Source organism: Apteryx mantelli, chromosome 1, assembly GCF_036417845.1.
Source record: "Apteryx mantelli isolate bAptMan1 chromosome 1, bAptMan1.hap1, whole genome shotgun sequence".
In the NCBI taxonomy this organism is placed as follows: Eukaryota; Metazoa; Chordata; class Aves; order Apterygiformes; family Apterygidae; genus Apteryx; species Apteryx mantelli.
The window spans coordinates 135180668-135207394 of NC_089978.1; the positions used below are offsets into that span (position 1 = coordinate 135180668).

General features: G+C 46.8%; 2 protein-coding genes across 15 annotated transcripts in view; one reads left to right on the top strand and one right to left on the bottom strand.

The window, feature by feature from the left end:
- Positions 1-93: 93 nt before the first annotated feature.
- LOC106497236 (solute carrier family 25 member 36-like) lies at positions 94-9565 on the bottom strand. 4 transcript variants are annotated; one of them, XM_067303405.1, is made up of 9 exons: positions 9480-9560; positions 8459-8550; positions 3717-3893; positions 3194-3271; positions 2775-2875; positions 2074-2140; positions 1589-1872; positions 1294-1489; positions 94-532 (listed from the first exon to the last, which is right to left on the bottom strand). In XM_067303405.1, the coding sequence occupies exons 3-9, from the start codon at positions 3773-3775 to the stop codon at positions 106-108; spliced, it is 1212 nt and encodes a 403-aa protein (XP_067159506.1). In that variant the 5' UTR covers positions 3776-3893; positions 8459-8550; positions 9480-9560; the 3' UTR covers positions 94-105. The 4 variants fall into 4 exon arrangements, with proteins under 4 accessions (XP_067159506.1, XP_067159498.1, XP_067159489.1 ...); XM_067303397.1 differs by lacking the exon at positions 8459-8550 and having other exon boundaries at positions 94-526; positions 9480-9565; XM_067303388.1 differs by lacking the exon at positions 8459-8550 and having other exon boundaries at positions 9480-9565.
- Positions 9566-9775: 210 nt separating this feature from the next.
- PEX5 (peroxisomal biogenesis factor 5) overlaps positions 9776-26727 on the top strand; it is a 32635-nt gene continuing 15683 nt past the window's right edge. For 4 of the 11 annotated variants that reach the window (XM_067303342.1, XM_067303379.1, XM_067303370.1 and 1 more), the window contains exons 1-12: positions 18152-18397; positions 18790-18825; positions 18999-19131; positions 19742-19876; positions 20837-20942; positions 21947-22037; positions 22342-22458; positions 22846-22938; positions 23114-23233; positions 23805-23948; positions 26182-26252; positions 26422-26637. In XM_067303342.1, the coding sequence (XP_067159443.1) occupies positions 18254-18397; positions 18790-18825; positions 18999-19131; positions 19742-19876; positions 20837-20942; positions 21947-22037; positions 22342-22458; positions 22846-22938; positions 23114-23233; positions 23805-23948; positions 26182-26252; positions 26422-26637 (1406 nt within the window). In that variant the 5' untranslated portion in view covers positions 18152-18253. Of the gene's footprint in view, positions 9875-17629; positions 17664-18151; positions 18398-18789; positions 18826-18998; positions 19132-19741; positions 19877-20836; positions 20943-21946; positions 22038-22341; positions 22459-22845; positions 22939-23113; positions 23234-23804; positions 23949-26181; positions 26253-26421; positions 26638-26727 lie in introns of those variants that run through there. The other 7 variants (XM_067303312.1, XM_067303330.1, XM_067303357.1 and 4 more) reach the window with 7 other exon arrangements.

The window sequence follows — 26727 nt, forward strand, 5'->3', positions numbered from 1 at the left end:
AATAAAATGTTCAGGGCTTCTGTGTTTTTTCACTATGAGCAGGCAAAGAAACAGCCAGCGTAGTTTCTAGTGTAAGACTGGAGATTGTCCAGCCCATATATTTACTTAAATAATTGCCATATCTCTGTGAAAGATTATGTTTGTGTGTGTGTGCGCACGTGTGTTAGAATAAGAAAAAACACATCCCCCCTGTTCTTTTAGAGGGTCAAAATACTCTCTTTGTAAAGACAACGTAGCTTCCCAGCGCATGGGGTCTAGGAACCCATAGGGGAACAGAAGGCATCCCAGGCTGTGGCAGAAAAATGTAATACATGTAGCAAAGTGTATTCTTTGGTTACAGAAAAAATAAGGCTCTTTCCATACATATAGTATGTCATCAGTAGAAACAGGCCAAATCCTCTGCTTTGTCCACCTTTTCTCCAGATCCAGTTCCTTTACCAGCATAAAAGTATATTTCACACCAGGGATTCCAGCTTGTAGCGTAATGGCCCCAGCACTTCTGAGGGAAGTAGTTGCCCTCCTCTTTCTGTCGCTCAGGTAAGAAGGGGATGCAAGAACAATAGATGTAAGCAACACAAGGCTACGAGCTCAGTAGCATGAACTATTAGGGTAGTGCTTCATAGCAGGCTGTGTTTCTTCCCTTCATCTACTTGGTCCAATTCCTCAGACCCAGCAAAAGGAAGAGGCTGTGTAACTACTCAGCTGCCCAACATTTCCTATGGCCAATGGCTACACTGTGCTAAGGACCCAAAGGAAGACTCCGCAATAAGACCTTTGCTGGCAGTCAAGGTGGAAGAATCCTCTTTAGGAGTAAGAGGACAGTACAGTAGGCAAGAGCATAAGAGCCTCTCCGAGGGCATGAAAGGTCTCACCACAAGATCTCAGCTCATCTCACCACCTCTGCTCTAGTCCCTGCCTTCAAGTCCAGCTGTGCCCACGTGTGGGTGTTCCTGAGTCCAAATGAAGTGAAGATTCTGAGGCTAAGATTCCCCCACACTTTCTCCTTTGTTTCCCTTCCCCCTCCTTAAGTTCCATAGCCTTGCTTTGTACAGGGAGCACTGTCAAACCAGTGTACGGGCACCTTGAAGCACTAGAGGAGTTCAGGTCTCCAGAAAGAAGGACTACATTGTGCACACTGGAGCTGAAAGTTTCACACAAAATAAATTCCTGAGAATGCTGTGCCTGATGTTGCAGACACCACCCAGTCCTGCTATACATTGGAAAGCACCACCTCTCAGAACATGGAAAAGGACCAAGTCTCAGGAGCTTAGCCTGGTGCTGCAGTGTACTCACAGGGTGGAGGAGGTCAAATGAACAACGAGTTCATAAGTAGCCATCATGATAGCTGTGTTGGGAATCTGGCGGATCAAATGGGCCAGGAGCCCTCGATATAAAGCCAGGGGTCCCTCTTCATGGACCACAAGTTGCAGAGTCTGTACAAAGGAACGGTACCGGGACCCTTCTTCTCGCAACCGTGTCCGAATGACCTCTGGAGAGACAAAAGGGGAAGGGACATTAGCAGACTGATTATACAGGCAAGGTATCATACATCAAGGGAAAGAGAAGCAAGGAGAGTGGGCCCACTCACCATGTGGATATGCAATGCATGAGGCACATGTTTTGGAGACAGCAGCAGCTCCCATTAGTCCAAAGAAATCACGGCTGTTTGGTGGAAGTCCTAGCGGTGGGGACAGGGAATGACAGCTGTTCCTCAGCTGCTGTTTTAGTTCTTCATATATGACAAAGTGTATGATGGTCTCTGACACTCCAGCATAGGAGGCACTGATTCCACGGTAAAACCCATGCAGGCCTTCAGTGCGGTATACACGCATGGCACACTGGAGGGCATTACCGCCTAGCTCCCCCTTCACCCTGTAAAGGGGAAGAGAGGAGAGAGGGTTAGAACTGCATATTGCTTCACTGACTTAAAATGCTGTTGTGAACACAACTATATGACTCTTCCCCAGCAGGCCCTGAAGACATGGTCTGCTGGCAGGTCACAGACCCATCCCCAACCCCATCCCCAAACCAGCCTTAATTTGACATGGAGTGGCTCTATATTGCTAGCCTTACCTGGCTTCCAGTTGCATTCTGGTTTTCACCAACCAGATAGGGTTAGTGAGTGTGGCAGAGGTAACTCCTGGAGAACAGAAGGGAAAGACAGCAGTGAACACCAGGATCATGCTGACATTTTGTGGAGAGTTCCTGATATATCGGCTCTACAAATGCTGCTTGGCAAGCTGCAGGTGTTTGCAATTCGAGAAAGACCTTGAGTTCCCTGAGAGAGGAGACATTTAGGGCAGACTATTTGATTCTCTCCCTCCCCACATTCCAGCCTTTGTCTGGTGGTTCCTAAGCTCCTCTGCCTCCCACTCATAACCCTACTATAGGCCCAGCTGTGACAAAGAGGCAGGAAACAATAGGCTAAACTTGTGAGGGTGGATGATTTTGTAGGGAACTGTGAAATATCCAGAGATGTGATTCTGTGAAGGGTCTAAATTATACATTGCCTTTTCCCCCTCACACCTGAATGGAGCTCTTTTCCTGATAGAGCTAAAGACTAAATCCATGACTTCAAGTGATGAGCCTAAGAATAATGAAGAGGGAGAAAACGTTTGTTTACCCAAGAAACTCGCTGCTGCAGATGGGGAGGGAGAAAGCTTCAGAAGAGGGAGCAGGACTGAAGGGAGCAGCAAAGGGGAGGAGGTGAAATCTATTTCAGGCTCACAGCCAAAAGGACCCCTTGGCTCTGATTTGGAACAGAAGAGGCTCACCTGCACAGGCTGCTGACAGCATGTGTACTTTCTTGGACTCTGGTACAAGAACAGCATTGAGCCTCTCCTTAACACCAGAATAGGCAGCAAAATAGATAGCCCTGGTTGAAAAGAAATACAGAGAGGTTACAGCTCACTAGGAAGAGCAAGAACAGCAGTGCTGTGAGGCCTCACTCCAACTTTGCTTACTCTCAGCATGGGTATGTCTAATGTGACCTCAGACATCACCTGCACTTGGCCTGCAGCAGTCATCTTTCCCTTCAGCTGTGATCAGAAGGTCTAAAAAGTGCCTGGATGAAAGGGTCCTGCGGCACAATGAGCTCAGGACCCTGGCTGCTTTCCAAAGGTGGAGTAATAGCTCTTACAGAAGTACTTTCTAAAGTGTACAGTATGGGCTATTCTCAGGGAGAAGTACTTACCGGGAAGGAGCAACCCCAACAAGGTTTGGGCCCAGACCTCGGAACAGGGATCGCATGCCTTCCTTCTCAAGGATGGCCCTATGGAAGGAAATGAACAGAGAAATCAGGAGAAGACCTAAGCTGAAGGCTCTCCTGTTCCTTCTTCCTCTTCCTTCAGTACTTCCTATAGTCTCCTCTCTCCACCTCCAATGCTATCCTTTTTCTGCCCTACTCTCATTTTCTTTCCAGCCACTCCTCCTCTCTCCTTCAGACGTTTCTTCCTATTCTTGCTGACAGCGTCATGCTGGGTGTGATGAAACTGCTAGCTGTGAAATTTCTCCGAGTCCCAGCAGTTGCCTTGCAGGCTCAGAGTTCAAAGCACAGATCAACTGTGATGAGCTGTATCTGTGTGCGTATGAAACTTCTCACCATGGCTGTAGATCCCAGAGCCTCAACCCAAACCCTGCTTCCATCTCTCTCTCCATCTGATGGCCAAACTTTCACTTCCCTGCCACTAACATGCACACTACCCCATCCTACTCACCTCAGCGACTTGAGCACTCCAGGGGATGGTGGGGCTAGGTGTATCAGCCTCACACTCATACCCGGCAGCTGTATCTCAGGGAGGCACACAGGCCGCAGTGTCAATTGGGATGACTGTAGACGTGTCTTCACCACTTCAAGGGGGCAGGTCAGGATGGCTCCAGCTGTGCCACCACATCTAGGGCATAAAAAGGGCATAACAGCATATGTAAGAATGACACCTGTGCAAGAAGAGGCAATAATTCTGACCCTGCTCTTCCCCTGCCTCTCCCTGTGTTGCTTTTAGATCCCCCAGCCTGCGTCACATGTGACCTCTTGCTCTGACATTGATTGACGTAATAATGGCTTAGCTTGGGACATCTCCTGGCAGCCTCACTCAGGAACCAGCATTTGAGACAAACAGTCCCAAGTCCATAGGAACTCAAAAGTCCCTCAGCTCAAAGTTGCTGATCTTTGCATTTAGAATTTCCCAGAGTAAATAGTTCTTCTGCCCAGTCTCGCTGCAATGCCTTCAGTTGAGATCACCAGGCAGAGTACCTCACACCTCCCCAGAGAAGCACTGGCTCAGACAGAGGCAGCACAAACTCTCCCACCCCTCAGCCTGCCTGCTTCTTTCAATCTGTAACCTATTCAGTCCCATATTTGCAAGGCCCTGTAAGTAAGATCTGCATTTTCTGCCAACAACCAGGCTCACACCCCCCAGGCTTGCCTAATGAAAGAGGACCCTGACCTTCAGCAGACAGAAGCTATTTTTGGAACTCAAGAACCATCAATCAACCTAATCATACTTCAAAAATGTTGAGAGGACATGTACCCTCTTTTCCCCTTTTTGCCATCCGGGGACAAATCAGAACCATAGAACTGATCTATTCAGTTCCCAGCTTTTGCCCCTTCAGATCTTCTAACTGAGAACTCTGTTCTTCCACAGCTTATTTAGGTAATACCTGAAAGACTGTTTTGAGATGAATTTGTGTGCAATGACCACAACTTGAATAATATAGCCAGGCAGAGACTTTTACAAGGAGACTTTCATCTCTGCTATAGCCAAACTCACTTTGTTTCACAAGGGACAAAAGGTAAAAATGCTCATTCTAGATCCAAAGAAAGAAAAGTCAGCTAAAGAGGGACAGGATATCAGGGAAGAACCAAGTATATCAAGAGAATCACATGTAAAGATACAGGACAGTAAATGGCTAGAGTGCTGAAGAATTAAGTTTGAAACAATCTCTACAGCCCAGAGCACATATATTGAACAGCTCACATATGTCTTTACTTCTGGTGCTTCATTTATTGCTGCTTGCAGGTTAGGAAAAAAAATAGGCCTTGGTACCTATTGCAACAAAGTCCAAGAGGTGACGTTCTAGCAGCTGAATGAGTCTAAAAACAGGATCTGCAGATAGCAATACCAGCAACTACTTATGCTACTCCATTGCACACCTGCTGCTTTCTCAAGCCCTTTACAGTTCTGTACAGCTGTGATGACAATCAGCAACATTTTTCCTCAGCAGTGGGAGTCTGGGGATCAGACAGAACCTGACCAAAGAAGGTAACTTGGGTTCAGAAGACAACACAAGCACAAGACTAAGCATCCAGGCTCAGGTCCTCTGGATGAACAAGCAGCTCAAGTATGGAATCCAAGACAGCCTATTTAACCATCCAGGAGTTAAGCAAGGCAGGGCTTCCTTTTACAAAAGCCACACTGATTCTTCCCAAATAGACCATATTTATTCAGGTGGCTAACAGTCCTGTTCTTTACCATAGTTTCTAATGATTTGCCTGGCACAGACTCCAGACTTACATGCCTGTTATTTTCTGGATTAGAAGTGTAGTTTCCAGCTCAGGAAAGAATTGAGTGCAGTGGTGACAGATCGAGGAGTCTCAGAAGTCTGAATAAATGCTACCACAAGAACAGTTTCAACTTCTTACCTAAAAGCTCAGCAAAAAGTACAATAGGACTACATTTACAGAAGCAACTGCTTGGTACCCTAACGATTTCTCTCTGGAACTGTGCACGAGGAGACACAACTTTATGTAATATCTGTGCTTCTTCAAGAAGCCCCTGGAAAGAGCAAACTGTGTTTTGCACTACGGTGGCCCCAAGCCCTGCCTAAGCATGGTGAGGATATGAATTTGAGTCCATTCCCCACATGTATATGAAAGTTTCCTGAGTCCAACTTCCTTAAGCTACCAAAAGGTGTAGCTAATAGGGAAGAATTTTAAAAGCAACAGTAAGAATTAAAGAAATTGTTACTCCTTAACATGGTGGTTGTTTAACCAGCAGTTAGAAAGTCCAAGGAGAAGGGAGGATTTCTAAGCCAGTATGGCTAAATGGCAAGACTAAGGGGAATTTTTCAGGGAGCAAAGAACCCTGACTAAACTAAAGCTATGGAAATAAAGTGTTCTAATTGTTCAGAAAAAGAGATCTTAACTGTGATGTCTTATCATGCACTAGAAGATAGTACAGCTACCCTCAACGTATGAAAGGCATACATTTTCAAAATTCTGTGGTTTCAGGAGAAACAGAAGACAACATATTCTCTTCACAAAGAGGCAAACTATTTTTTGGTCCAATATTAATGAAGGCAAAATGGAATGAAATCTAGTAGAAACAAACATTTAAAAAATCAGCAGGCATGAAAAACCTGTGGCCAAGGATACTAAAAAGAGCTGACTGAGGACACTTCTTGCCTACAGATTTAAATGCTTAATAAATCTTAGAGCACTGGGAAAGTCTGCTAACCTAAAAGAGTGATAATTACTAAAAAAAAAAGTGTATTTGTAATGATTTATGCTGCTAAAGGCTATATAAATTGAGATTCATGCCAGGAGAGAATTACAGAATCAAATCACTATAGACTTAAGACACTTTGTATTAGTCAATGTTGGTAGAGGGCTTATATCATTCTTTATGGAACTTATCGAACTAAAAAAAGCTGACAAAAGTAACTACAAAGATGTAAAATACTTCAGTTTTTGTAAAGAGCGGCCTTGATACCTCACAAAACTGCCCTTATAGCCTTAACACTCTATCTATGGCATATATGCTAAATGGATTAAAATTGGACCACAAAATCTTAAAAAAAAAGAACAAAGAAACAAACAAAAACCCAACCTTCCACTTTCCTCCCTTCCACCTCCCCCCCCCAAAATTATAAGGAATCAAATAGCAGTGCTCAAGCAAGAGCCTAGGAAAACTAGCTCCAGATCTAATAATTTTCAGTATTTCCATCAACATCCAGGAGGTAACATTTAAATCCTGATAAAATCCATGGGTGACAAAGATTGTCACAGTGGCAAATAACAAACAGAGCTGCAATGAGTGGTAAATAATGAGAGAACATATGGAACTGAGCAGTCACAAAGGACCATTATGCTGGGCTTACATGGATTGTTTTAATAAAACCAAAATCCTGAAGTCATGAGTCTAGAAACAGGCAAAAAGGCAATTCCTGCAAAATAGCAGGGAGAGCAGCAGTGGACAACCAGTATAACATGCTCCCAGAACAAAGCAATGGCAAAAAGGGTTATGGAAGGAGAAGGCAGATAATTTCATCTTAGAAAACAATACTGCCTCTACATCTTGTTTTCACATTTTAAAAGGAAAACTGGAAAGTTTGAGGTGGCAGAAAAGAGCACAAGAAACCTGAGGGCTGGAGAAAGAGGATTAGCAGGCATATAAAAAGCACCATTAACATTGTTTAATGATCTGAAAAGGCTATGCACTGAGGTGACAAGTTTTACTGGTAATTTACATTTATTTAGGCTAGCCAGAAAATGGAGATGACTTGAGAATCTTCATTTAGGAATGGCAGTACTAGGTCAGACCAAATCTCCTTTAACCCAGGATTCTGTCTAGGACACAAGCTAGTAACAGTTACCTACAGAAGAGTAGGAGTAGAGAGTAACATACACCTCTTCTCCAGAATAGACTCCCAGCTTCCTGCAAATTTCAGCTCAGGGATTTCCTCAGCCAGACGTGTTGGAATATTTAATAGCCTTCAATTCATTTTTCTGCATTAATCTGTCTAAATGCTTTTTGGACTCATGTAAAAAGCTTTTACCCTCTAATGTCCTGTGGCCAGGAGTTCCTCAGTTTAACTGCACACTGTGTTAAGAGCTACTTTTTTATGTTAGTTTGAACAAATCTCTCACAAATTCCATTTGATGTTCCCTAGTTCTCAACTAGAAGAGAAAAATGAACAACTGCTCCTTCATCAATGAGATCTGTTTAATCAGGTAAAACAATAATATTAATTAAACATTGCAGCAATAATCCAAACTTCTTATTTATCTTTTGGGTTTTAACTAACTGTCATTTGAGGATTATTGCTCAATGGGCTGGGGCAGGATACAAAACTGTCACTCGCCAAACTTTTGCATAGTTTTTTTTTTTAAGAACCATAGTGGAAAATGAGGATGAGGGAAAGCTTAAAGAAACCTCTTTATGAAAAAAAGTTAAGATACAGTGACTTTCTAGTTCAGAGAAGAAATTCATAGAAGAGAATAAGGTATACAAAATAATACAGGCAACGGAGAAGGCAAGTATACATAAGCAAAGATCGACATAGCACAACAATTATATGAACTGCAGAAAACTGGAAATTAACTAATTAAAATCAATTAAATGATATTTTTTATTGTACATGTTAGACTCTGGAACTCATTGTAATATGGACTCCAAAAGGTTGGTAGAATTCAAAAAGGGATTAGGCATTTATTTAGACAATTAAATTAAACAGTTACTTGGAAAAGTCTGGAGGGCCAGGATATCTTCTGCTTTAGGACATCATAAACTTAAAGTCTGTTATTGTTTTGAGGCTTAATGATAGATGTTTCTTAAGGAGAGGAGAAATGAAACACATAGTGAGAAGGGCTTTGCTCAAGGGTGAATTCAGAGGCACGGCTGGGATGAGCACTCCAAATGTCTGACTCACCAGAATCAGCTGCACCATCTAAACCCAGAAAAGACATGCAGGAATCTGAGACATGCAACCATTAAGTGCTGGCCGCCCGCCCAAAGACAAAGATGCTCCATGATTTGCTCTACTAAAGCGGCCTTGTCGCAGCTCTCACTCCCCGCTCAGCACCTTGCTCCCTTTCCCCACCATCCATGATGAACTCGGGTTGAATGAAAAATCAGTCTGAGACCGCTACGACTTCGCAAGGAGGCTCCCTCTCCTCCCAAACTACAGAACCATGCATTCACACAAGGTGCTACAGGAGTGTGCCTTATGGATAAGCCTGTATCTGAACGTGGAACAGCGAAGAAAGCATGGGTGGAAATTGCAGGACACAAGCAGGAGCCAGAGCGGGGAAAGGCAGGCCCCCTCCTCCCTGAGCTCTCTGACAGCTCTTCCTGGACAGAGGGACACGTGGCTCTGCCATCCCCGGGGTGAAATACAACCGTGGAAAAGTGGGGAGTGCAGGTCACTTGCCCAGGTCCCAGCGTCCCCAGCAGGAGCCAGAGGCGCTGGCGGGCCATGGACACGGATGCAGCACAAGCCCCAGGACCAGCGGCCGCCAGGAGCCCCCGGCTGGGAGGCAGGCGGGGAGCTGGAAAGGGCCCCGCACCCCCCAGGCCCCGAGGTGAGCAGGGCGCCTCTGCCAGGCGGCCCGGGCCGGCTCGGCGAGAAGGGGACGAGCCTCGGGCCTGAGGCGCCCCGCAGCAGGGGGAGCGCCGCGGCCCGGCGTTGCCAGCCCGGGGAGCAACCGCGGCCGCCCCGGGCCTCCCAGCTCCGCTCCCGCCCCGCGCGGCGCCACTCACCCTCCGGCGACCAAGTGGAACAGGGTGCTGTGCTGCGGCATGGCCCGGCGATCTGCTGCCGGCCCCAGCCTCACCGCCCCGTCGCAGGCCCCCGTCGGGGCGTCTGCCTGTCCCGCCCGCCGCCGCCCGCCATTGGCTGCCCCGACCCAGGCGGGAGGTGCCGCGGCAGGGCCCGGCCGCGGGCTGGCCCGGGGGGAGGCCTGGCCCGAGAGGAGGCCCGGCCCGGGGAAGGCCCGGCCGGCCGCGCTGGGAGCCTCGGCTGGTCGAGGGGCTGCCAGGGGCCTGTGTGCAGAGGGCCGATCCTCCTGGATCCTTCTGCTGCCTCCCACCGCGGCTGGGCCGCTTTCCAACCAGAGGCGTTTTGTATGTGGGGGAACCAGGCCACAGAAAACAAGGTAATTTCTTTGAGATCAGACCACGGGGAAGCGATGGGTCAAAGAGGAGAACCGGATTGTTCCCGACTCTCATCCTGGCCCCATGGGACCACAAATGCTTCCGGAGATGTTTTGTTTTATGTGAAATCGGGTCAAAATGCTCAAGAGAGAAAATAGAACAAATTAGACCCAGGATTTAGTTTTTCAAAGGTTCAGTATGCCAAAAAAGGGGAATATTCAGGGCCAAAAGATCCTCAGGCTGCTTCAACAAACATAATGTAAAGCTTCACATGATGTCAGAGTTCACAAAATACCATCTGCACTGGAAAAAAGCAGAACATACATCAGCAATGTAGTGCTTTTGCCAAAAAGGCACACATCATATCAGTATGCATAGATAGAAAGATAGTCTGTAAGATAGGTGAAATAAGCTTTTAGCTCTACTTTGTACTCGTGTGATGTTCGCAGGAATAGAGTGTCCAATTTGGGTACCACACTGCTATGAAGCATGCAAATATCGGGGAGGGTTCAGAGAGCAGAACAAGTACTCTAAGTAGGACGATCTAGTAGTCCATCTAAGTAGGAGGACTGAAAACAAAGTGGCAATGTTTAGTCTAAAGAAGAAAGAATTAAGGGAGACGTGGCAACTGACCTCAAGTACATACCAGGATACTTCTAAGAGAAAAGGAATAATTATTGTATCTGTGGTGAAAAAGAACAGAAGAGACATGCTTAAATTGCAATATGGCAGTATGACTTAGATAACTTAGATACCTTAGGAAAACTTGTTAATGCTAAGAGAAACGCTGGAAAGGTGTATAGAATCTCTGTTGTTGGGAGTTAAGAACAGCCAGACAAATACCCATCAAGCAGGACACAGTTAAGCTTGACCATGGGATCAGGGCAGGGGAATGATCTAGAAGGACTTTTCAGTCTTCTGTTACAACCCTGTTATCAAGGGTCATGGACCTCTTTATCGCTACTGGTTTCATAAGATGTTTTTATTTCTTATTTCCCTTCAGTCTTAGTAATGACAGAGTTAATACCAGCATGGTTACAGCTGCCAGGGCACAAAGCAAGCTAGAATAAGCCAGAGACATCAAGAGTAACAAAACCATTACATCAGTACATAGGCACTAAGGGGAAGACCAGTAAAAGGATGGGCCTTCTGTTCAGTGAAAAGGAATAACTGTCTACCAATGATACTGAGAAGTTACAAAGTGTTTGTCATTTGTCTTCACTGTGATGGGGGCTAGAACCAATGACAAGTGGGTAAAAAGTCATTCTGAAGTATGAAAATATTAGGTCTGTAAGTCCTTAGGTAAGTTCAATACTTTCAGACCAGCTGGGCCAGATGAAATTCATTCTGTGATGGTTGGAAAACTAGCTGAAGCAATCTCAGAACAAGTAGCACTTATCTTTGAGAATCTGCAGAGGATGGAGAGATTCAGAAGACTGGAAAATGGTAAACATATTAGCTATTTTTTAAAAAAGTATCTGAGGAATTACTGGCCAGTCAGCTTTACTTTACTGTCTAGAAGTAAACAGCAAGTAGACAACTCAGATTTGTCAAAAAAACCCCAACATGTCAAACCAGTCTTTCATGGTGAAGTAACAGGCCTTGTGGATAAGGAAGTAGCAATAGATGTCATGTATCTTGACTTCGGTACGGATTTTGATTCTGTTGCATCTGATAGTCTTATAAACAAGCTAGGAAACATTGGAAAACAGGTAGATAGATCTACTAAAAATACTGTTAGGAGAGTTTGATGCTGATTAGAAAACCCTAATCTAAGATTGGTTTTCAATGATACATTGTCTAACAGGAGAATTGTATCAAGAAGAAGTTCTGCACAGATCTGTCCTCTGAGTGGTACTATTTAATAGTTTCTTCAGTGATTTATACAGTGGTTTAGAAAGTGTGCTTATTAAATTTGCAGACAACACTAGCCTGTGAGGGGTTGCAATGAATTTGGAAAGCAAAATTAGTATTCAAATGATCTTCATAAGTGGCAGAAATGGCCTGAAAGAATAGAACACAATTTAATAAGGCAAGTGTAAAGTTCTACAATTGGAAAAGAATAATGAATTTGTAGGATGGGGAAATGGCTAGGCAGAGACCTCCGTTCTGTCAGTGGTCTCCATCAGGCTCAGGGCCTTCAGCAGGGTACCAGCTACCTTCAGGCTGACAATGGTGGAGGGATGCAGGGCCCAGAATAGCCTTTTCTGGGGCTGTACAGTCTGCTTTCCTCACCTCTCCAAGAGTTACTGAGGCTCTTTGATATTTCAGTTCTCACTGCCAAAATATTTACACTTTGCATGCAAGGGCCCATTCACTTTACTATGCTGATTTTACAGAATCACAGAATCACAGAATAGTTGGGGTTGGAAGGTACCTCTGGAAATCATCTGATCCAACCCCCATGCTTAAGCAGGGTCAGCTAGAGCAGGTTGCCCAGGACTGTGTCCAGTCAGGTCTTGAATATCTCCAAGGATGAAGGCTCCACAACCTTTCTGGGCAACCTGTCCCAGTGTTCAACAACCCTCACAAGGAAAAATGTGATTTCTTATGTTCAAATGGAACATAATAAATGGAAATAAATGGAAATGTTGCTGTGGTTCAGTTTGTGCCCATTGTCTCTTGTCCTGTCTCTGGGCACCACTGAGAAGAGTCTGGCTCCATCTTTACACCCTCCCTTCAGATATTTATACATATCGATAAGATCCCCCTCCTCAGCTTTCTCTTCTCCAGGCTAAACAGTCCCTGCTCTCTCAGCCTCTCCTCATATGCCAGCTGCTGCAGTCCCTTAATCACCTCTGCAGCCTCATTCGCTGGACTCATTCCAGTAAATCCATGTCTTTCTTTTATCGGGGAGCCTAGAATTGATCACAGTACTCCAGATGTGGCCTCACCAGGACTGAGAAGAGGGGGAGGATCACCTCCCTCGACCTGCTGGCCACACTCTTCCTAATGCAGCCCAGGATACCTTTGACCATCTTTGCCGCAAGGGCACGTTACTGGTTCATGTTCATCTTGCTGTCCACTAGTTCTCTGCAGAGCCACTCTCCAGCTGGTCAGCTCCCAGCCTGCACTAGCGCAATTCCTCACCAGGTGCAGGACTCTGCACTTGCCTTTGTTGAACTTCATGAGGTTCCTCTCCGCCCAACTCTCCAGCCTGTCCATATCTCTCTGAATGGCAGCACAGCCCTCTGGTGTATCAGCCACTCCTCCCAGTTTTGTGTCGTCAGCAAACATGCTGAGGGTGAATTTGGTCCCATCATCCAAGTCATTAATAAAGATGTTAAATAGCATTGGACCCAATATCAACCCCTAGGGGACACCACCAGTAACTAGCCTCCAGCCAGACTTCATGTCGCTGATCACAAGCCTCTGAGCCCAGCAGTTCCACCAGTTTTCAGTCCACCTCACTGACCACTTATTTGTTCCATCACCTTCCCAGGGATCAAGGCGAGGCTGACTGGCCTGCAGTTTCGCTGATCCTCCTTCTTGCCCTTCTTGAAGACAGGGGTGACATTTGCTCTCCTCCAGTCCTCAGGAACCTCTCCCAATTGCCATGACCTTTCAAAGATAATCAAGAGTGGCTTTGCAGTGACATCAGCCTGCTCCCTCTGAACTCACAGGTGCATCCTGTGGGGGCCCAAGGACTTGTGTATATCCAGTTTGTTTAAGTGGTCCCTAATGTGATCCTCCCTCGCCAAGGGCCTTCCCCTCTGGTCTCAGGGGCTTGCAATTCCTAAGGGCCAGTATTACCAGTAAAGGCTGAGGCGAAGAAGGCATTCAGCATCTCTGCCTTTTTGGTATCCTTTGTCACCAGGGCCCCTGCCTCATTTAGTAGTGGGCCCAGATTTTCCCTAGCCTTCCTTTTGCTGCTTATATACTTATAGAAGTCTTTTTGCCTTTCACGTTCCCCGCCAGTTTCTAGGTGGGCTTTAGCTCCCTTAACCGCATCTCTGCATGCTCGTACAGTGTCTCTATATCCCTCCTGGGTCACCTCCCCCAGCTTACACTTCTTGTACACTTCCTTTCCATGTTTCAGTTTAGTCAGGAGCTCCTTGTTCATCTATGCAGGCCTCCTGCTGCCTTTGCTTGATTTCCTGCTCATCAGGATGGACCATTCTTGAGCTTGGAGGAGGTGATCCTTGAATATCAACCATCTCTCTTGGATCCCTCTTTCCTCAGGGTTTTATCCCATGGAATTCTTCCAGGGAGGTCCCTGAACAGGCTGAAGTCTTCTTTCCTGACTTTAGGTCAGACCATTTGCTTTCTGCCTTTTTATGCTTTCTGCAAACAGAAACAATTGTGGCTTCAGCCGGATACTCACCCACCGACAGTTATAACTTTGGTGGTCCTGGATGCTTTGCCTCTTCTGCCACTTCTGATTCCTCTAGTTGCAGCACAGTTTCTTAGCACTGAAAGGGAAAAATGAACATCTGACTTTTTGTCACACTGTCATGCTATGAAGGTTCGATAGCAACGACTGAGACAGTAATATAATAATAATAAAAAAGATGTTTATTTCCTCACACAAGTTCTTGGATTAGTAACATCCATTAAAATAATGCGATTACTAATTTAGAAAGGATAACACAAAACCAGCAGTTACTAATTTAGAAAGGATAACCTGAAACTGTCGATTACTGCGTTATTAATTGGAAGGACTGCTTATCCCTACTTGAAAGCTTTCTTGTTCACTCTCCTAGTGAGGGGGCTCTCAACCTCGAGGAGTTACCTTAACCCAGCGTTCCAGGAAAAGGGGAGGGGGGGGGATACTCACGGTCCAGCCAGAGAGGATGGTCAGGTCACGTTCCCCATCGTCAGGTCACGTTCCCGTCCCTGCTCAAACTCTCCTAGCTCCCAAGTCTCCTTTTATACGGCTGGGGCTCTGGGCAAACACTGCTTTTGCTGACTTTTAGCAAGTTTCACAATCACAGGACTGTTTGTTTGTCTGCTTGGGAGGACCCTGCTAGCGAGGCAAGACCCCAACACCTCCCTATTGTTTCTTCCCTCCCCGGGGGTCCGTGCGGATTCCAGGTGGCAGACTTCTTCAGTCTTGTTAATGCTTCCATTCCGCAGCCTTGCGCATATCAGTCCTTGCGCATATCGGTTGGTAGACTTCCTTAGTCCTGTTAACTCCTCTGTTCAACAGCTTTGTGCACGTCAGCTCTTGTGCTATCAGTTCTTCTGCATATCAACTGACAAACTTCAGTCCTGTTAACTCTTCACTCGCCCGTCACTTTTGCTCCTGGTTCTTTCGCTCTGGGTCTAAGACCCAGAAAGCCTCACCCTGCAAGGTCTCTTCCTATTCCTTCTGGTGGGGGGACGGCCACACCTCACTCTCTAGCCTTAGGACAATGGCAAACTGTGACTGAAAGTCAAGCTGTGGAAGATGCTTCTTCAAGGCCTCCTACAGGCTATCTTCAGACTAGTGCAAATGATACTGTCACATTTTCAGCAGATTGAAGGGTTGCTTAATGTTGGAACTGTTCAATGGTGTGCAGAGTTATAGTGCTGTTCTGCAGGAGCCTTAGTGTGCCTGAAGGGAGCCAAGAGCCAGGAAAAGGCACTATCTTTCCATGAGAAGAGAAGGAAGGGAGGAGAAAAGAAGAGAGGCTATATTTCTTTGTCTTGTCGCTGCAGGCAGCAGAAATGAGACTGGGTACATTCCCTGTGGTGCCTGTTCTTGCTGTTCAGACTGAGGAAGGGATGCTGTGGGGCCATTCTTACTGAGCTGTCTTTGAGTCGCCCTGCCCTAGACCAGTAAGACAGGCTGAACTGGCATCATAAGCTGGTGTCATGGATGCACCCCAAGATCCTGGCACAAATGTTTATGAGTCAAAGCTGCTTCACCTGCAGTTCTTCACTGCTCCCTATCTCAACCCAGTCTCTGATTGCTTTTGGATTTTCCCCATGCTTTATTATCTCACTGCCTACGCTCTTCTTATGTATGTCTTTGTGCAGGCTAATGTTTTCCCTAGGACCAGCACTGTCTCCATCTGTTCTTCTCAAATGTTTTTGCGGATTCTCTCAAAAAGCCTCCTCCCTCTGTCTCTCTTTTCACATGCTCTTGCTGACCCTTAATCATGCTAAGTTTGTATAAGATTAGTATTTTTTAATAGTTGGTGAGTCTTGTTTTTCGTTCCAGGGGCTTCTTACCGAAAGGGCCAGGTTGGTCCTAGGTTGGCTACATCTTGCAGGCAAGTAGACAGCAATATCATAAGGCAGACATCTAGAAGAATGAAATGTTTTTCATCAGCTTTACATAACACATGCAGCGTAGGGCTCTATGTATAAGTGGTCATGTCAATGGCTTTTCAAGTGTTGACATGTTAATGCAGCTGCCTGCCAGATGTAGGGTGCTTCCACATTAGTGCCTGAATTGATATCAGAAGTGTGCTTTCAAAGTGAATCTTCCAGTCATCCTCACTTACTGTGCTTTGGTTCATATTGCAGAACAGTCTCAGAGTGTGCAAACTAGACTCCTCTCAGAGGAAACTAAGCTAGTAGATGTGCCTGAAGAGCATACCTAATGCACTTGCACTAATTGGCGTTCAGTTCATGGGGTCAGGGAAGAGATAATTCAAAGTAAACCCCTCAAACATGTTTGGTGTAGATCTTGGATCTCCAGCCCCACCTGTATCACTTTAGAGATTTGTTCCTGTTGAGCCATGCTACTTGCTAACACAGATCTGGCCATAGATGTGATGTGAATTTCAAAGCTGTGAAGGGGGAGCAGTCAAGAAGATTTACTGCCAAGGAATACAGTGTCTAAAACAGCACCAGACATCAGCCTTTGGTCAGATGAACTGCATCTGGGAAGTGTGGCAGGGATGCTGCAGAGGAACATATTCCTTTTGAGAAGGAGGAGACAGGATTTGATTCTTTAAACATTTTTTTCAGCACCCTAATGTCACAGGAGGCAGTATACATCATGCAAACCCCTCTTTGTGCTTCTCCCTTTCTTTTAGAAGCTATGATTGTATCAGCTCTGATTTCCCAGGCGGTTTGCTCTTCCTTTGGAATCACAAGTGTAGCGAGAGGGCTGAAACTTTTAAGGAGTTGACATTTCTATGCCTTATCTAAAGCTGCTACATACTTTTCAGCTAAATGCAGACAGTTTTTACCTGTTACCACCAGCTGCAATATTTTAGTGGTCCAAGAACAAATAATAAAATAGCAATCCATCAACCAGATGAATGTGTGCTATATTACAAGAAACTCCCATGTCATTCATGTGCCTTTACAACAGCTCTCCACTCAGGCTAGCAATGTAGCCTCCTGTAAAGTGAACTACAGTTACTCTTAATGCAAAAATCGCTTACCCACACTTGCAGTTCAACCAAGATCTGTGGTGAACAGTACACCAACACCACAGCAGCACTGCTGCCCTAAATATATACAGTATATTTATTGATTCTGTAATGCAGTTTCAATCATATAGTATAAAACTATATATATGTGCAATATATATAAATACCCAAATGAATGGGCACTGCCTGTGCAATATATATAAATACCCAAATGAATGGGCACTGCCTGGAGCCTGGAAGTGCCCAGTGGGATGCAGCGCCTACATGCTGGGCCAGCCCTACCTCCCTATGCCACCCCCACCCCCACCCGCCGAAGTGGCCGACACCGGCTGGACGCAGACCCCGCGCTCGGAATAGCCCCGGCGTGCCGGGGCCGAGCGGAGCGCTGCCCCTTTAATGCGTGCCGCTGGTGCATGCTCCTTTAAGGATTAGCCCCACCCCGCCGTGCCCCGTGAGCGTCGCAAGCCCTGGCGGACCCACGGTAAGGCACTGGGCGGGGGGAGTCCCCCTGGGCCGTACCATCCTGCCCGCGAGGCCCGGGGGGGGGGGGGTCCCGCCGCCCGGGCTGGTGGCGTGGGAGGGGCTGGCAGGCGGGCGAAGGCGGGGGCTGCGGCCGCGGGGCTGCCGGGGAGACTGCGGCCTTGCTGCCCTGGCGAGGGGCTGCTCGCCAGGGCGGGGCGAGTCGGGGAGGGGAACTCCCCCCGGGACGCCGCCAGCCCGCGGGGCGCCGTTGCCCGGGGGCGGCAGGGCGCGGGGGGCTCCTCTGCGTCGCTGCGGGCCGTGCCCACCCGGCCGCCCTCGGCGGAACAGGCGCCGTGGCGGCATGCCCCCGAGCCAGGGCCCTGCCCCAGGGCCTCCACGCGGGCAGCGCGGGGGCGGTGCTGCCGGGGAGGGGGGGGCGGCGCTCCCGGGGTGGCTGGGCGGGGGCCGGGGCGCCGGACGCGGGCGCCCCCGGCGGCGCGCGGAGCCGGGCGGCGGCCCTGACGCTCATCGCGGGGCCCGCGCGTGTGTCGCTGTCCCCCGGCGGCAGGTGAGACCCGGCGGGGGTCGGCGCCGTCGCCGCGTTGCGCCATGGCCATGAGGGATCTGGTCGAACCGGAGTGCGGGGGCTCCAATCCCCTCATGAAGCTGGCCGCCCACTTCACCCAGGACAAAGCCTTGCGGCAGGAAGGACTCCAGGGCCCCCTGAGCTGGCCCCCCGGGGCCCCCGGAGCCGTGAGTGCCGCGGGAAGGGGGTGAACGTGGTGCCTGCCCGCAGTGGGAGGTGGTGAGCGCGGGGGAGAGGTGTGCGGGCCGAAGAGAAGGTGCGGGGCAAGCGGCTGTCGGAGGGACTGTGGGTGCAGGCCCTGCTGCTTTTTTAGGGGGGTATTGATGGCTGTGGTGGACTGTATGCCTTACTGTTGTAGGAGCTAACCCAGAAAGGGAGGGGTTAGGCAAACATCACTGGGGATATTTCTGTTCCTTCAGCTTCCACATAAGTAGATAGGTAATGCCAAGAAAGTGCTGTCAGCCTAACCTCGAGGAAGAGGAGTATGTGCATTTATGAGGTCTGTGTGTGGGGTATGGGTGTCAAAGCTGTTGGGGTAATTGCCCACTATTCCCTGCAGGTATCCAAACCGCTGGGAGTGGCTTCTGAAGATGAGGTAAGAACAGACTGATGTATCTCCTTACTGCTTTTCTTCTCAGCACCTCGCTTGCTACTTTTTTCCCCTGTTCATTCTTTCCTTCTATCTAGCCCACTTCTTTCCCTCATGCTCCATTACTCTGCCTGTTTGTCTTCTGTGCTATATTCATTCTCTGTCTGTCTCTTTGGCAGCTGGTTGGAGAGTTCCTGCAAGAGCAGAATGCCCCTTTACTGTCCCATGCACCGCAGACCTTTAAGATGGATGACCTGTTGGCTGAGATGCAGGAGATTGAACAGTCAAACTTCCGACAGGCCCCTCAGCGAGGTGAGAGGAGCTGGAGTAGGTGGAGAGCAGGAAAAGATCTCAGTATTTTGGTTAAGCTCCTAGCAGGGTGGTTTCCCTCTATTCTGCACTTGTGAGATTGCATCTGGGGGCTGAAATACATAAGAGGAAACTGTGTTTGTTCAGCTTGGAGAAGAGGAGTCTAAAGGGGGATGTAATTGATGTCTTCAGCTGCCTAATGGGGAGCCAGAGCCAGAATCTTTGCAGTCATACACAGCAAAAGGACAAGGAGCAATGGGGACAAGTTGCAAAAAGAGAAACAGTCTCTAGATATAAGGAAAAGTTTCTTCCCTTGGAGGATGATTCAGCAGTGGAACAGGTGCCCAGAGAGACCAGGGAATCACCATCCTTGGAGATGTTAGAAGTTGCCTGGTCAAGTCCCTGAGCAACTTGATTCAGCTTTGGAGTTGTCGTGCTGTGAGAAGAGAGGTGACTTACAGAGGTCCCTTTCAAGTGAAATCTTTCTGTGATTCTGCTCTAACAGAGAGAAAGGAACCTGATTAGAGAAGATGAAGGCTATCTGAAGGAACCTGGGACACTTAAATCATGTCTCTGAGTCCTCCCATCCTCATTTATGTTTTTCTTCCTGTAGCTCCAGGCGTAGCAGCCTTGGCACTGTCTGAAAACTGGACCCAGGAGTTCTTGGCTCAGGCAGATAGTGTTGGTGATGTCTCTTCAGACTACAACGAAGCTGACTGGTCACAGGAGTTCATTGCTGAAGTGACAGGTGAAGACCCTTTCGGAAGTACGGCTGAGGTGTTGCCCAGTCACGTGTTTTTATACAGTGGAGAGTTACTGGATGTGAAATAGGAGTAACCGTTTGGGCCCAAGAAGTCAATGTTTTCTGTAGCAGTGTGAATGTGAAAAGAAGCTGCTTTGGGATAGCTTAGCCAAATTGTTCGCTATCTGGTGTGGATGCTCCTATTCAGGTATAAGGGGCTTTTGTTTTTAGCCAGAATTACTTGCAAAACTTAGTAGAAGCAGGCTATTCAAACTGCTTTTTTAAAAACTAATATGATTCAAACTGATGCAAATACTGTAGGTGGGCTGGTACTGCTTCTTGTTTACATATGTTTCTGACCCATAGGATAAGCTCTGTGTTCCACGCAAGGTGCTAGTTTGTCTGAAAAGCCATCTTGCACTGTGTATAGAGCTGTGACCATCTATGACCTAACTTGGAAATAACGAGTAAGATTTAAATAGATGCTATTCTCTCCCCCAGCAGTGTCCACTGTAGAGAGCCAGGTAGACCCATTCATTCGCTTTTTCTCTTTATATTCCTGGGAGTAGGTACCATAAATTCTTAACACTTGCTAAGGTCTTCAAGAGAGTCCTGATGAAAAGCACTAAAGACTTGTAATGCATTGCTAATTTTCCTGACCTACATGGCATCTCACATAGAGCAACAGAGTAAGTTGTGAAATTGAAGTAGATGATCATAAAGATATTGGTATATCACCACAATGGCATCTGTCTGAGGAAGCTCTCTGAACCCGAGGCTCAAATTTTAGATCTGAATAAACAAAAAGTTAGCAGAAATATGAATTAACAATCTTTCTTTGAAACAGTCTTCCCTGCATATGTTAGCTAACTGCTTGTAAATTGGAGAGAGCAAAATCTGAAGTTAACCTGAGTGATGTTCTACCCACATTAATTTACTTCCCATTCTTCCCCACGTCCTATGCAGATCCACTGTCTGTGTCCCCTGCCAAGTGGGCAGAAGAATACCTAGAACAGTCAGAGGAGAAACTGTGGCTCGGGGAATCAGAAGACCAGTCATTGGCAGATAAATGGTGAGTTTCTCTTCTCAAGACTAGTTATTGCTGCTAGGCACCTGGATAAGTGAAGTATGGATATGTGACAGAAATCCCGTGTGACCATAATGCTATTGAGTGGTGTAACCGAAATCAACATTCTCAGGCCTTTGGTTTCGGAGAAGGGAAGAAACAATGCTTGGAGGTTTTTAAGGGATCACAGCTTTTCTATTTTTCTAGTTCCAGGAAGGCATTGCGATTAAATTAGGCTAGATGATCTCATGCCTAACATAAAGTGATTGCAGTAGTGAGTTCAGTAAGTCTTACTTGAGCAGAACTTGTTTTCCACAGCAGATGCTTTTTTAGACTTGCAGATCTCAAATGATAGACTCCAGTAATTGTGAACTTTCATCACCTTATTCTTCCTATTTGACAGACCACATCCAGCCTTTCCTCTGCCTATTTCTAGATTCAGCCTTCCAGATATTATTATTTTTCTGTGTGGTAGATTAAAGAACCCTCAACTATTAGAAATCTGCTCTGTATCAGTACTTGTTGACCACAGTCAAGGTTTTCAGTTAAAGAAGCAAAACCAGAGCAAACATGTTGAATTGTGTGCTCACTATGAACCCTAAATCCTCTTCAGAGTTGCTGCTTTCCCAAGATATGGTTCCTATTCCATAAGCATGGCCTACTTTCTTTGTTCCTAGATGTATGACCTTGTCTCTGGCAGTATTAAAACATGTGATGGTTGATAGCATATTAGCTTGCCAAGTAATTTAGGCTGTTCTGCAGAACTGTGCTGTCATCATAATTGTTTAATTCTGCTGCTGTTTGTGTAATTGGCACAACTAACCTAGTAATAATTTTGAATTTTTGCATGTGGATAAAGGTACTTTGGAGACCCCCCAGAGTCTTTTGGGAGGGACTGAATCCCTGAATAATGTTGTCTGCCCCTTTGTGTAGACCAGTGTTAGTGAAAGAGTTCAGCGTGGTCTAGTATCAGACCATCTCTTTCCCTTTTACGGTCTTTGTGAACACAGGTATCAGGAATATCAACCTGAGGATGATCTCAAGAAAACTGCTAGTGATTTCCTTTCTAAAGTGGATGATCCCAAGCTCAACAACTCTGAGGTGAGAAATACCTTGAGCTGAAAGATATCTAGAGTGCATAAGGGATGTGGGGAATTGAGAAGGGGGAAGGTGAAGGAATAAAGCCTCCTGCTGTCCAATGTTTCCCATTTCTTCCCCAGTTCTTAGAATTTGAACCCTACAATCCCTCTCTACAACATGAGCCTGGTGAAGTAGGAAGTCCTTTTTTCTCTTTCTGTGCCTGCTTTGCAGAGAGAAATCCTCTTAGTGAAGAAGAGGCATGGGCAGAGGGATTGTTGGTAAAGCATCTGCCCAGCTCCACCCTTGTTTCATTTCTCTGCCACAGTTCCTAAAGTTTGTTCGCCAGATCGGAGATGGGAGGGTATCGATCGAAGCTAATCAGGTGACCCTCAGAGACCAAGATCAGGCAGAGCAATGGGCAGCTGAGTTTATACAGCAGCAGGTAGGAGCCGAGCCCTATGTGCACCCAAGGTGGAAAGTTTTTTGCTGCAGTGCACAATCTGGGAGCTAGGGAGAATGGCAAGTCAAACTCTCAACAATGCTTTACTCATGCCTAGCCTGGGGGGAGGTGAGGGGCACAAGACTGCTGGTCTCTTCATAGCAGAGTCTAGCCAGAAGTTGGGAAGGTCTTGGGCAGTGTGAATTTTCTCATCTCAAATAGCATCTGGGAAGACGGGAGAATCCCAAAGAACTCTTCTCCATTGTACAGGCCATCAGTTATTGCTGATGGGGAGGAGAGGTCATCACAGCCCCTTCTGCTGTTTTGGGATGTGCCTTGAGGTTGCCAGATTCTAAAAAGAAAAGTGTGTTTCTGTTTCCAAACTCCCAGGGGACATCTGATGCTTGGGTGGATCAATTTGCACAATCTGGGAACATGTCAACTCTTGATACGGAATTTGAGCAGGCAAAGACTGCTGTGGAGGTAAAGCTGGAGGAGGAGGAGGACTGGGGTACCAACAGAGAGCCCATCATAGGGTTACCCTTCTCCTTTGCATGTTGTGAGGAGGGCTAGAAATTCTAAGAGGGTGTTCCCTGGGATACCTCTAGAACTCACTTACAGTTTGAGGTACTCTAGTGGCCTTCTGTTCTCCCTTCAGTCAGATGTGGACTTCTGGGACAAACTCCAGGCAGAATGGGAGGAGATGGCCAAGAGAGATGCAGAGGCTCACCCTTGGCTCTCTGATTATGAAGACCTAAGCGCCTCTTCATATGACAAGGTAATAGAGAACAAGGTCTCCTAGCCTTGTGATGGGCTGCCCTGAAGAAGCTGGCAGGCTCTTTGCCTCCCAGGTGAGCTCCTCAGACCCCAAATGCTGCTAGGATTCTTCCTCACATTGATTTTTTTGCAGTCATTTGCACCCTCAGCCTGGATCAGCCAGGGCTTCAATAAGTACTGTTCTTGTGCTCCTGTGCAGAAGTGGTCTAGTTCTTGTCCCACACCAAACACCAGTTAATGCTGGGATTCCTTGGAATGAGCAGACTAATTCTCTGTACTGCCCATCGCAACCCAGAGCCAACAGGGCCCACACCAGATGTTCAGTCACTGTTGGAACTTATTCCACATCTGATAGAGTCCCAGGTTTGGGGGATTTTTCAGCACAGAGCAGGCAGGAAGAAGAGCCATTGTTCTCCAGCAGGCTCCCAGCTAGCAGAGTGGATGAGGTGCTGGCTCCTCTGCAGCTTGAGTGTTTCTGGTGGGGCCAGGCCAGACTGAGGTGCGCCCTAGAGAGTGCTTCTCTTTCTAAGCCTGTCCCCTCATATTAGCTCCCTGCTTGTCTTTCCTGCCAGGGTTACCAGTTTGAAGAAGATAATCACATGAGAGATCACCCTGAAGCATTTGAAGAAGGACTGAGGCGCTTGGAGGAAGGAGACCTCCCCAATGCTGTCCTGCTGTTTGAGGCTGCAGTGCAACAGAAGCCGGATCATATAGAGGTGAGTGGGAACAAAGCTGTCGGGCCTGGGCCAGTTATCTTGCTGCTTGGTTCCTTTTCCTGTGAGGTCTCAGGATGTATGCAGAAAACTCACTTCAGTGTTAGGAGCTATGTAGGTTGTATAGAAACATCTCAGTTTTCTGTGGCTCTGGGTATGTAGCTGATGTATGTCAGCTCCAAGGAGGACTGTGGGGAAGAAATTTTATGCTTTAGCTCAGATTCAAAAAGCACAAAGTCTTCTGGACCAAAGCTAGGTAAATTCTTTGGACCAGAAAAGACTATGTGTGGATCTGAGATAAAAGGTGTTCCTATCTTAAGTTGCTTCTCTGGAAGTCTTTATTGTCATTGTAGGTGTAGGGATGCTTTTGGTGGTGATGATGACTGTTTTTAATATCTGTATTAAAGACTAATTCTAAAAGTTCATAAAATGTGGGGTCCTTGTTAACATCCTCTCCTGGTATATGGAGGATCTACCCAAAAGGATTGAGAAAGATGGCTTGGGTGTCTTCACTGTCTTCATGTCAAGCTGTGGACCAGAGAGAATAATTTTTATGTTGAAAAGAGGGTTTCAGCTTCTAATTCAGTGAATAATTATTTACGTAAAGCAGTTCAGCTTCTACAGAAGGGATTGAGAAATGGAATAGTCTGTGTGCCTTTCTCCAGACGCAGAAGACATGGATATCATTTTCAGGAGGAAGAAGAGGAATGCAAACCCGCCCGTGTTGTCCACTTCTGGAGTGCTTGCTTCAAGGAGCCAGGGATGCTGGATTCTCAGAGTGTGTCTGATTCAAGCCCTGCTATCTGTATATAATGGGAAATACCTAGTTTGCTAATTCTGAGACGTAGATTTGAGTTTGACCTCTCAGAACAGAGGTTCTTGGCCTGTGAGGATACAGGCATCTGACTTTCTAGGGTACTTGGTGGAAGGTGGCAAGTGAGTGGGAGTTTTGAAGATCTACTTTAGCTTTAAAGTGGTCAAAAGATGTTACTAATACTCCTTGAGAATCTGGCCCTCTCTTCTCATAAGCTCTGTGGGCTGCAGGCTGAGCATAATAGAGAGGTAGTTTAAATTTTAGGGGAAGAAATCTTGGGCCACTTCTAGCTAGCTCTATAGAAAGTCTTCTGAATTCTGCTGTGACTCTGCAGAAAGCAAAGGAGAAGTGCTCTTTGTAGTCAAGACTTTGCAGATGATACAGTGATTAAATAGACTTGTACAATTTCTTGCTGTGAAAGAAATATGATAGTTACTTTGGTTCATATCACAACTTTACCTTGAATCTCAGCTCTTCTGCTGTCAGAACACTGCATTTATCACTGGTCAGCTCTGTGTTGGAGCTAGTTGCAAAGTGAGACATTAGAGATTTGAGGCAGTAGATCACCTTTCTTCCTTGTGTTGGCTTGTGCAGGCTATTGCAGTATGTCTGGGTCTTTGCTAATGGTACGATTTCCTTCCATAAGACAGTAGATATTGCATTTTGCATGACTTAAGTTCAAGAAGCAGCTACTTCATGCTGACAGTCCAGCCAACTATCTTGTCAATTTTTGAACAAGCGGTGAGGTTATCAATGTAAGGTGAATGGGTGCTTACTTCAGATTTAGTGCCTTACTTAAATATTCATTACGTCGGCAGCCTGGAGATGGAAGTGGTTTTGATATATGGGTGTGGTGATGACTGATGATTCAATCAAACAGTGCTTCTGCTTTCAGGTCTCACAGTTGCTTCCCCAGGTAACTTCCCCAAGATCATCGCTTGCTAGTGGACCACTGCATGAGCATATATAGCTGCCTGCCTTGGGGATCTCATTATTAGCACTGCTGTCAGGCTGTTTTATGAAGTTGGAGGTCTGCTTTTCCCTCCTTCCTCTGCGATTTGGCCATAGTTAGATGCTCAAGGTGGAGCTTCTATGACTACCAGGGTGAACTGCCAACAGTTGGTTTATGATAAATCTCTAGGCCGTCATTCACCTCTCCTATTCACTAAAATAACCTCAGTTTTATTGGCCTTGAGGGCCTATGGACCATAAAGCCTGCATGTCTTTCTAGGGAAACCTGGGGACACCTACAGCTGGTGTGTATGCTTGACTTGTATATATTTGGTCTCACTCTGTGTGGGAGTGGTCTCACTGATGTGTGGAATAGTATGGCAGATTTAATCTCTGTGCCTGTGGTTGGTTGGCTGATCTTTTTCTCTGGGTCTGAAGAAGTCTGACTTGGTGCATCTTTCTCTCCTCCAGGCCTGGCAATACCTGGGAACCACCCAAGCAGAGAATGAACAGGAGCTTTTGGCAATCAGTGCCCTCAGACAGTGAGTGTTGCAGAAGGTCCTCTGAGCAACGCTCATTGTTTTGTGCATAATGCCACGAGGACCAGCTGGCTAGTGTGATGTGCCCTGTCTTGATTGTGTTACCTCCTGTATCTTAGTGTCTCCCATCCCAATTTAATACTGTAGTCACTTTTCTTTCTTTGGCCTGCAGGTGCTTGGAACTGCAGCCTGGGAACCTCACTGCGCTGATGGCGTTAGCGGTCAGCTTCACCAATGAGTCCTTGCAGAAGCAGGCATGTGAGACCCTGAGAGACTGGCTACGCAGTAAACCAGCCTATGCCCACCTGCTGGAGAAGGAACCAGAGGGGAGTGTCTCGGGGACAAACCTTGGGCCTCCCAAGCGTGTGCTGGGTTCCCTGTTGTCTGAGTGAGTTAGGGGTATAAATTTCAGCCTTTAGCTGAAAGCCTTCTTCAAGGGCCAGGACTTGGTTGGGCAGGAGCAGAGCAGGCAACCCAA

What these genes read in the sequence shown, in the direction of transcription:
- LOC106497236 (XM_067303388.1), bottom strand. Translation starts at nt 9,520, where the DNA reads ATGCCGCAGCACAGCACCCTGTTCCACTTGGTCGCCGGAGG. An exon ending in ATGCATTGCATATCCACATG is followed by an intron (nt 1,490 to 1,588) that starts GTGAGTGGGCCC and finishes TTGTCTCTCCAG; the next exon opens with AGGTCATTCGGACACGGTTG. An exon ending in CATTTGACCTCCTCCACCCT is followed by an intron (nt 533 to 1,293) that starts GTGAGTACACTG and finishes TTCTTACCTGAG; the next exon opens with CGACAGAAAGAGGAGGGCAA.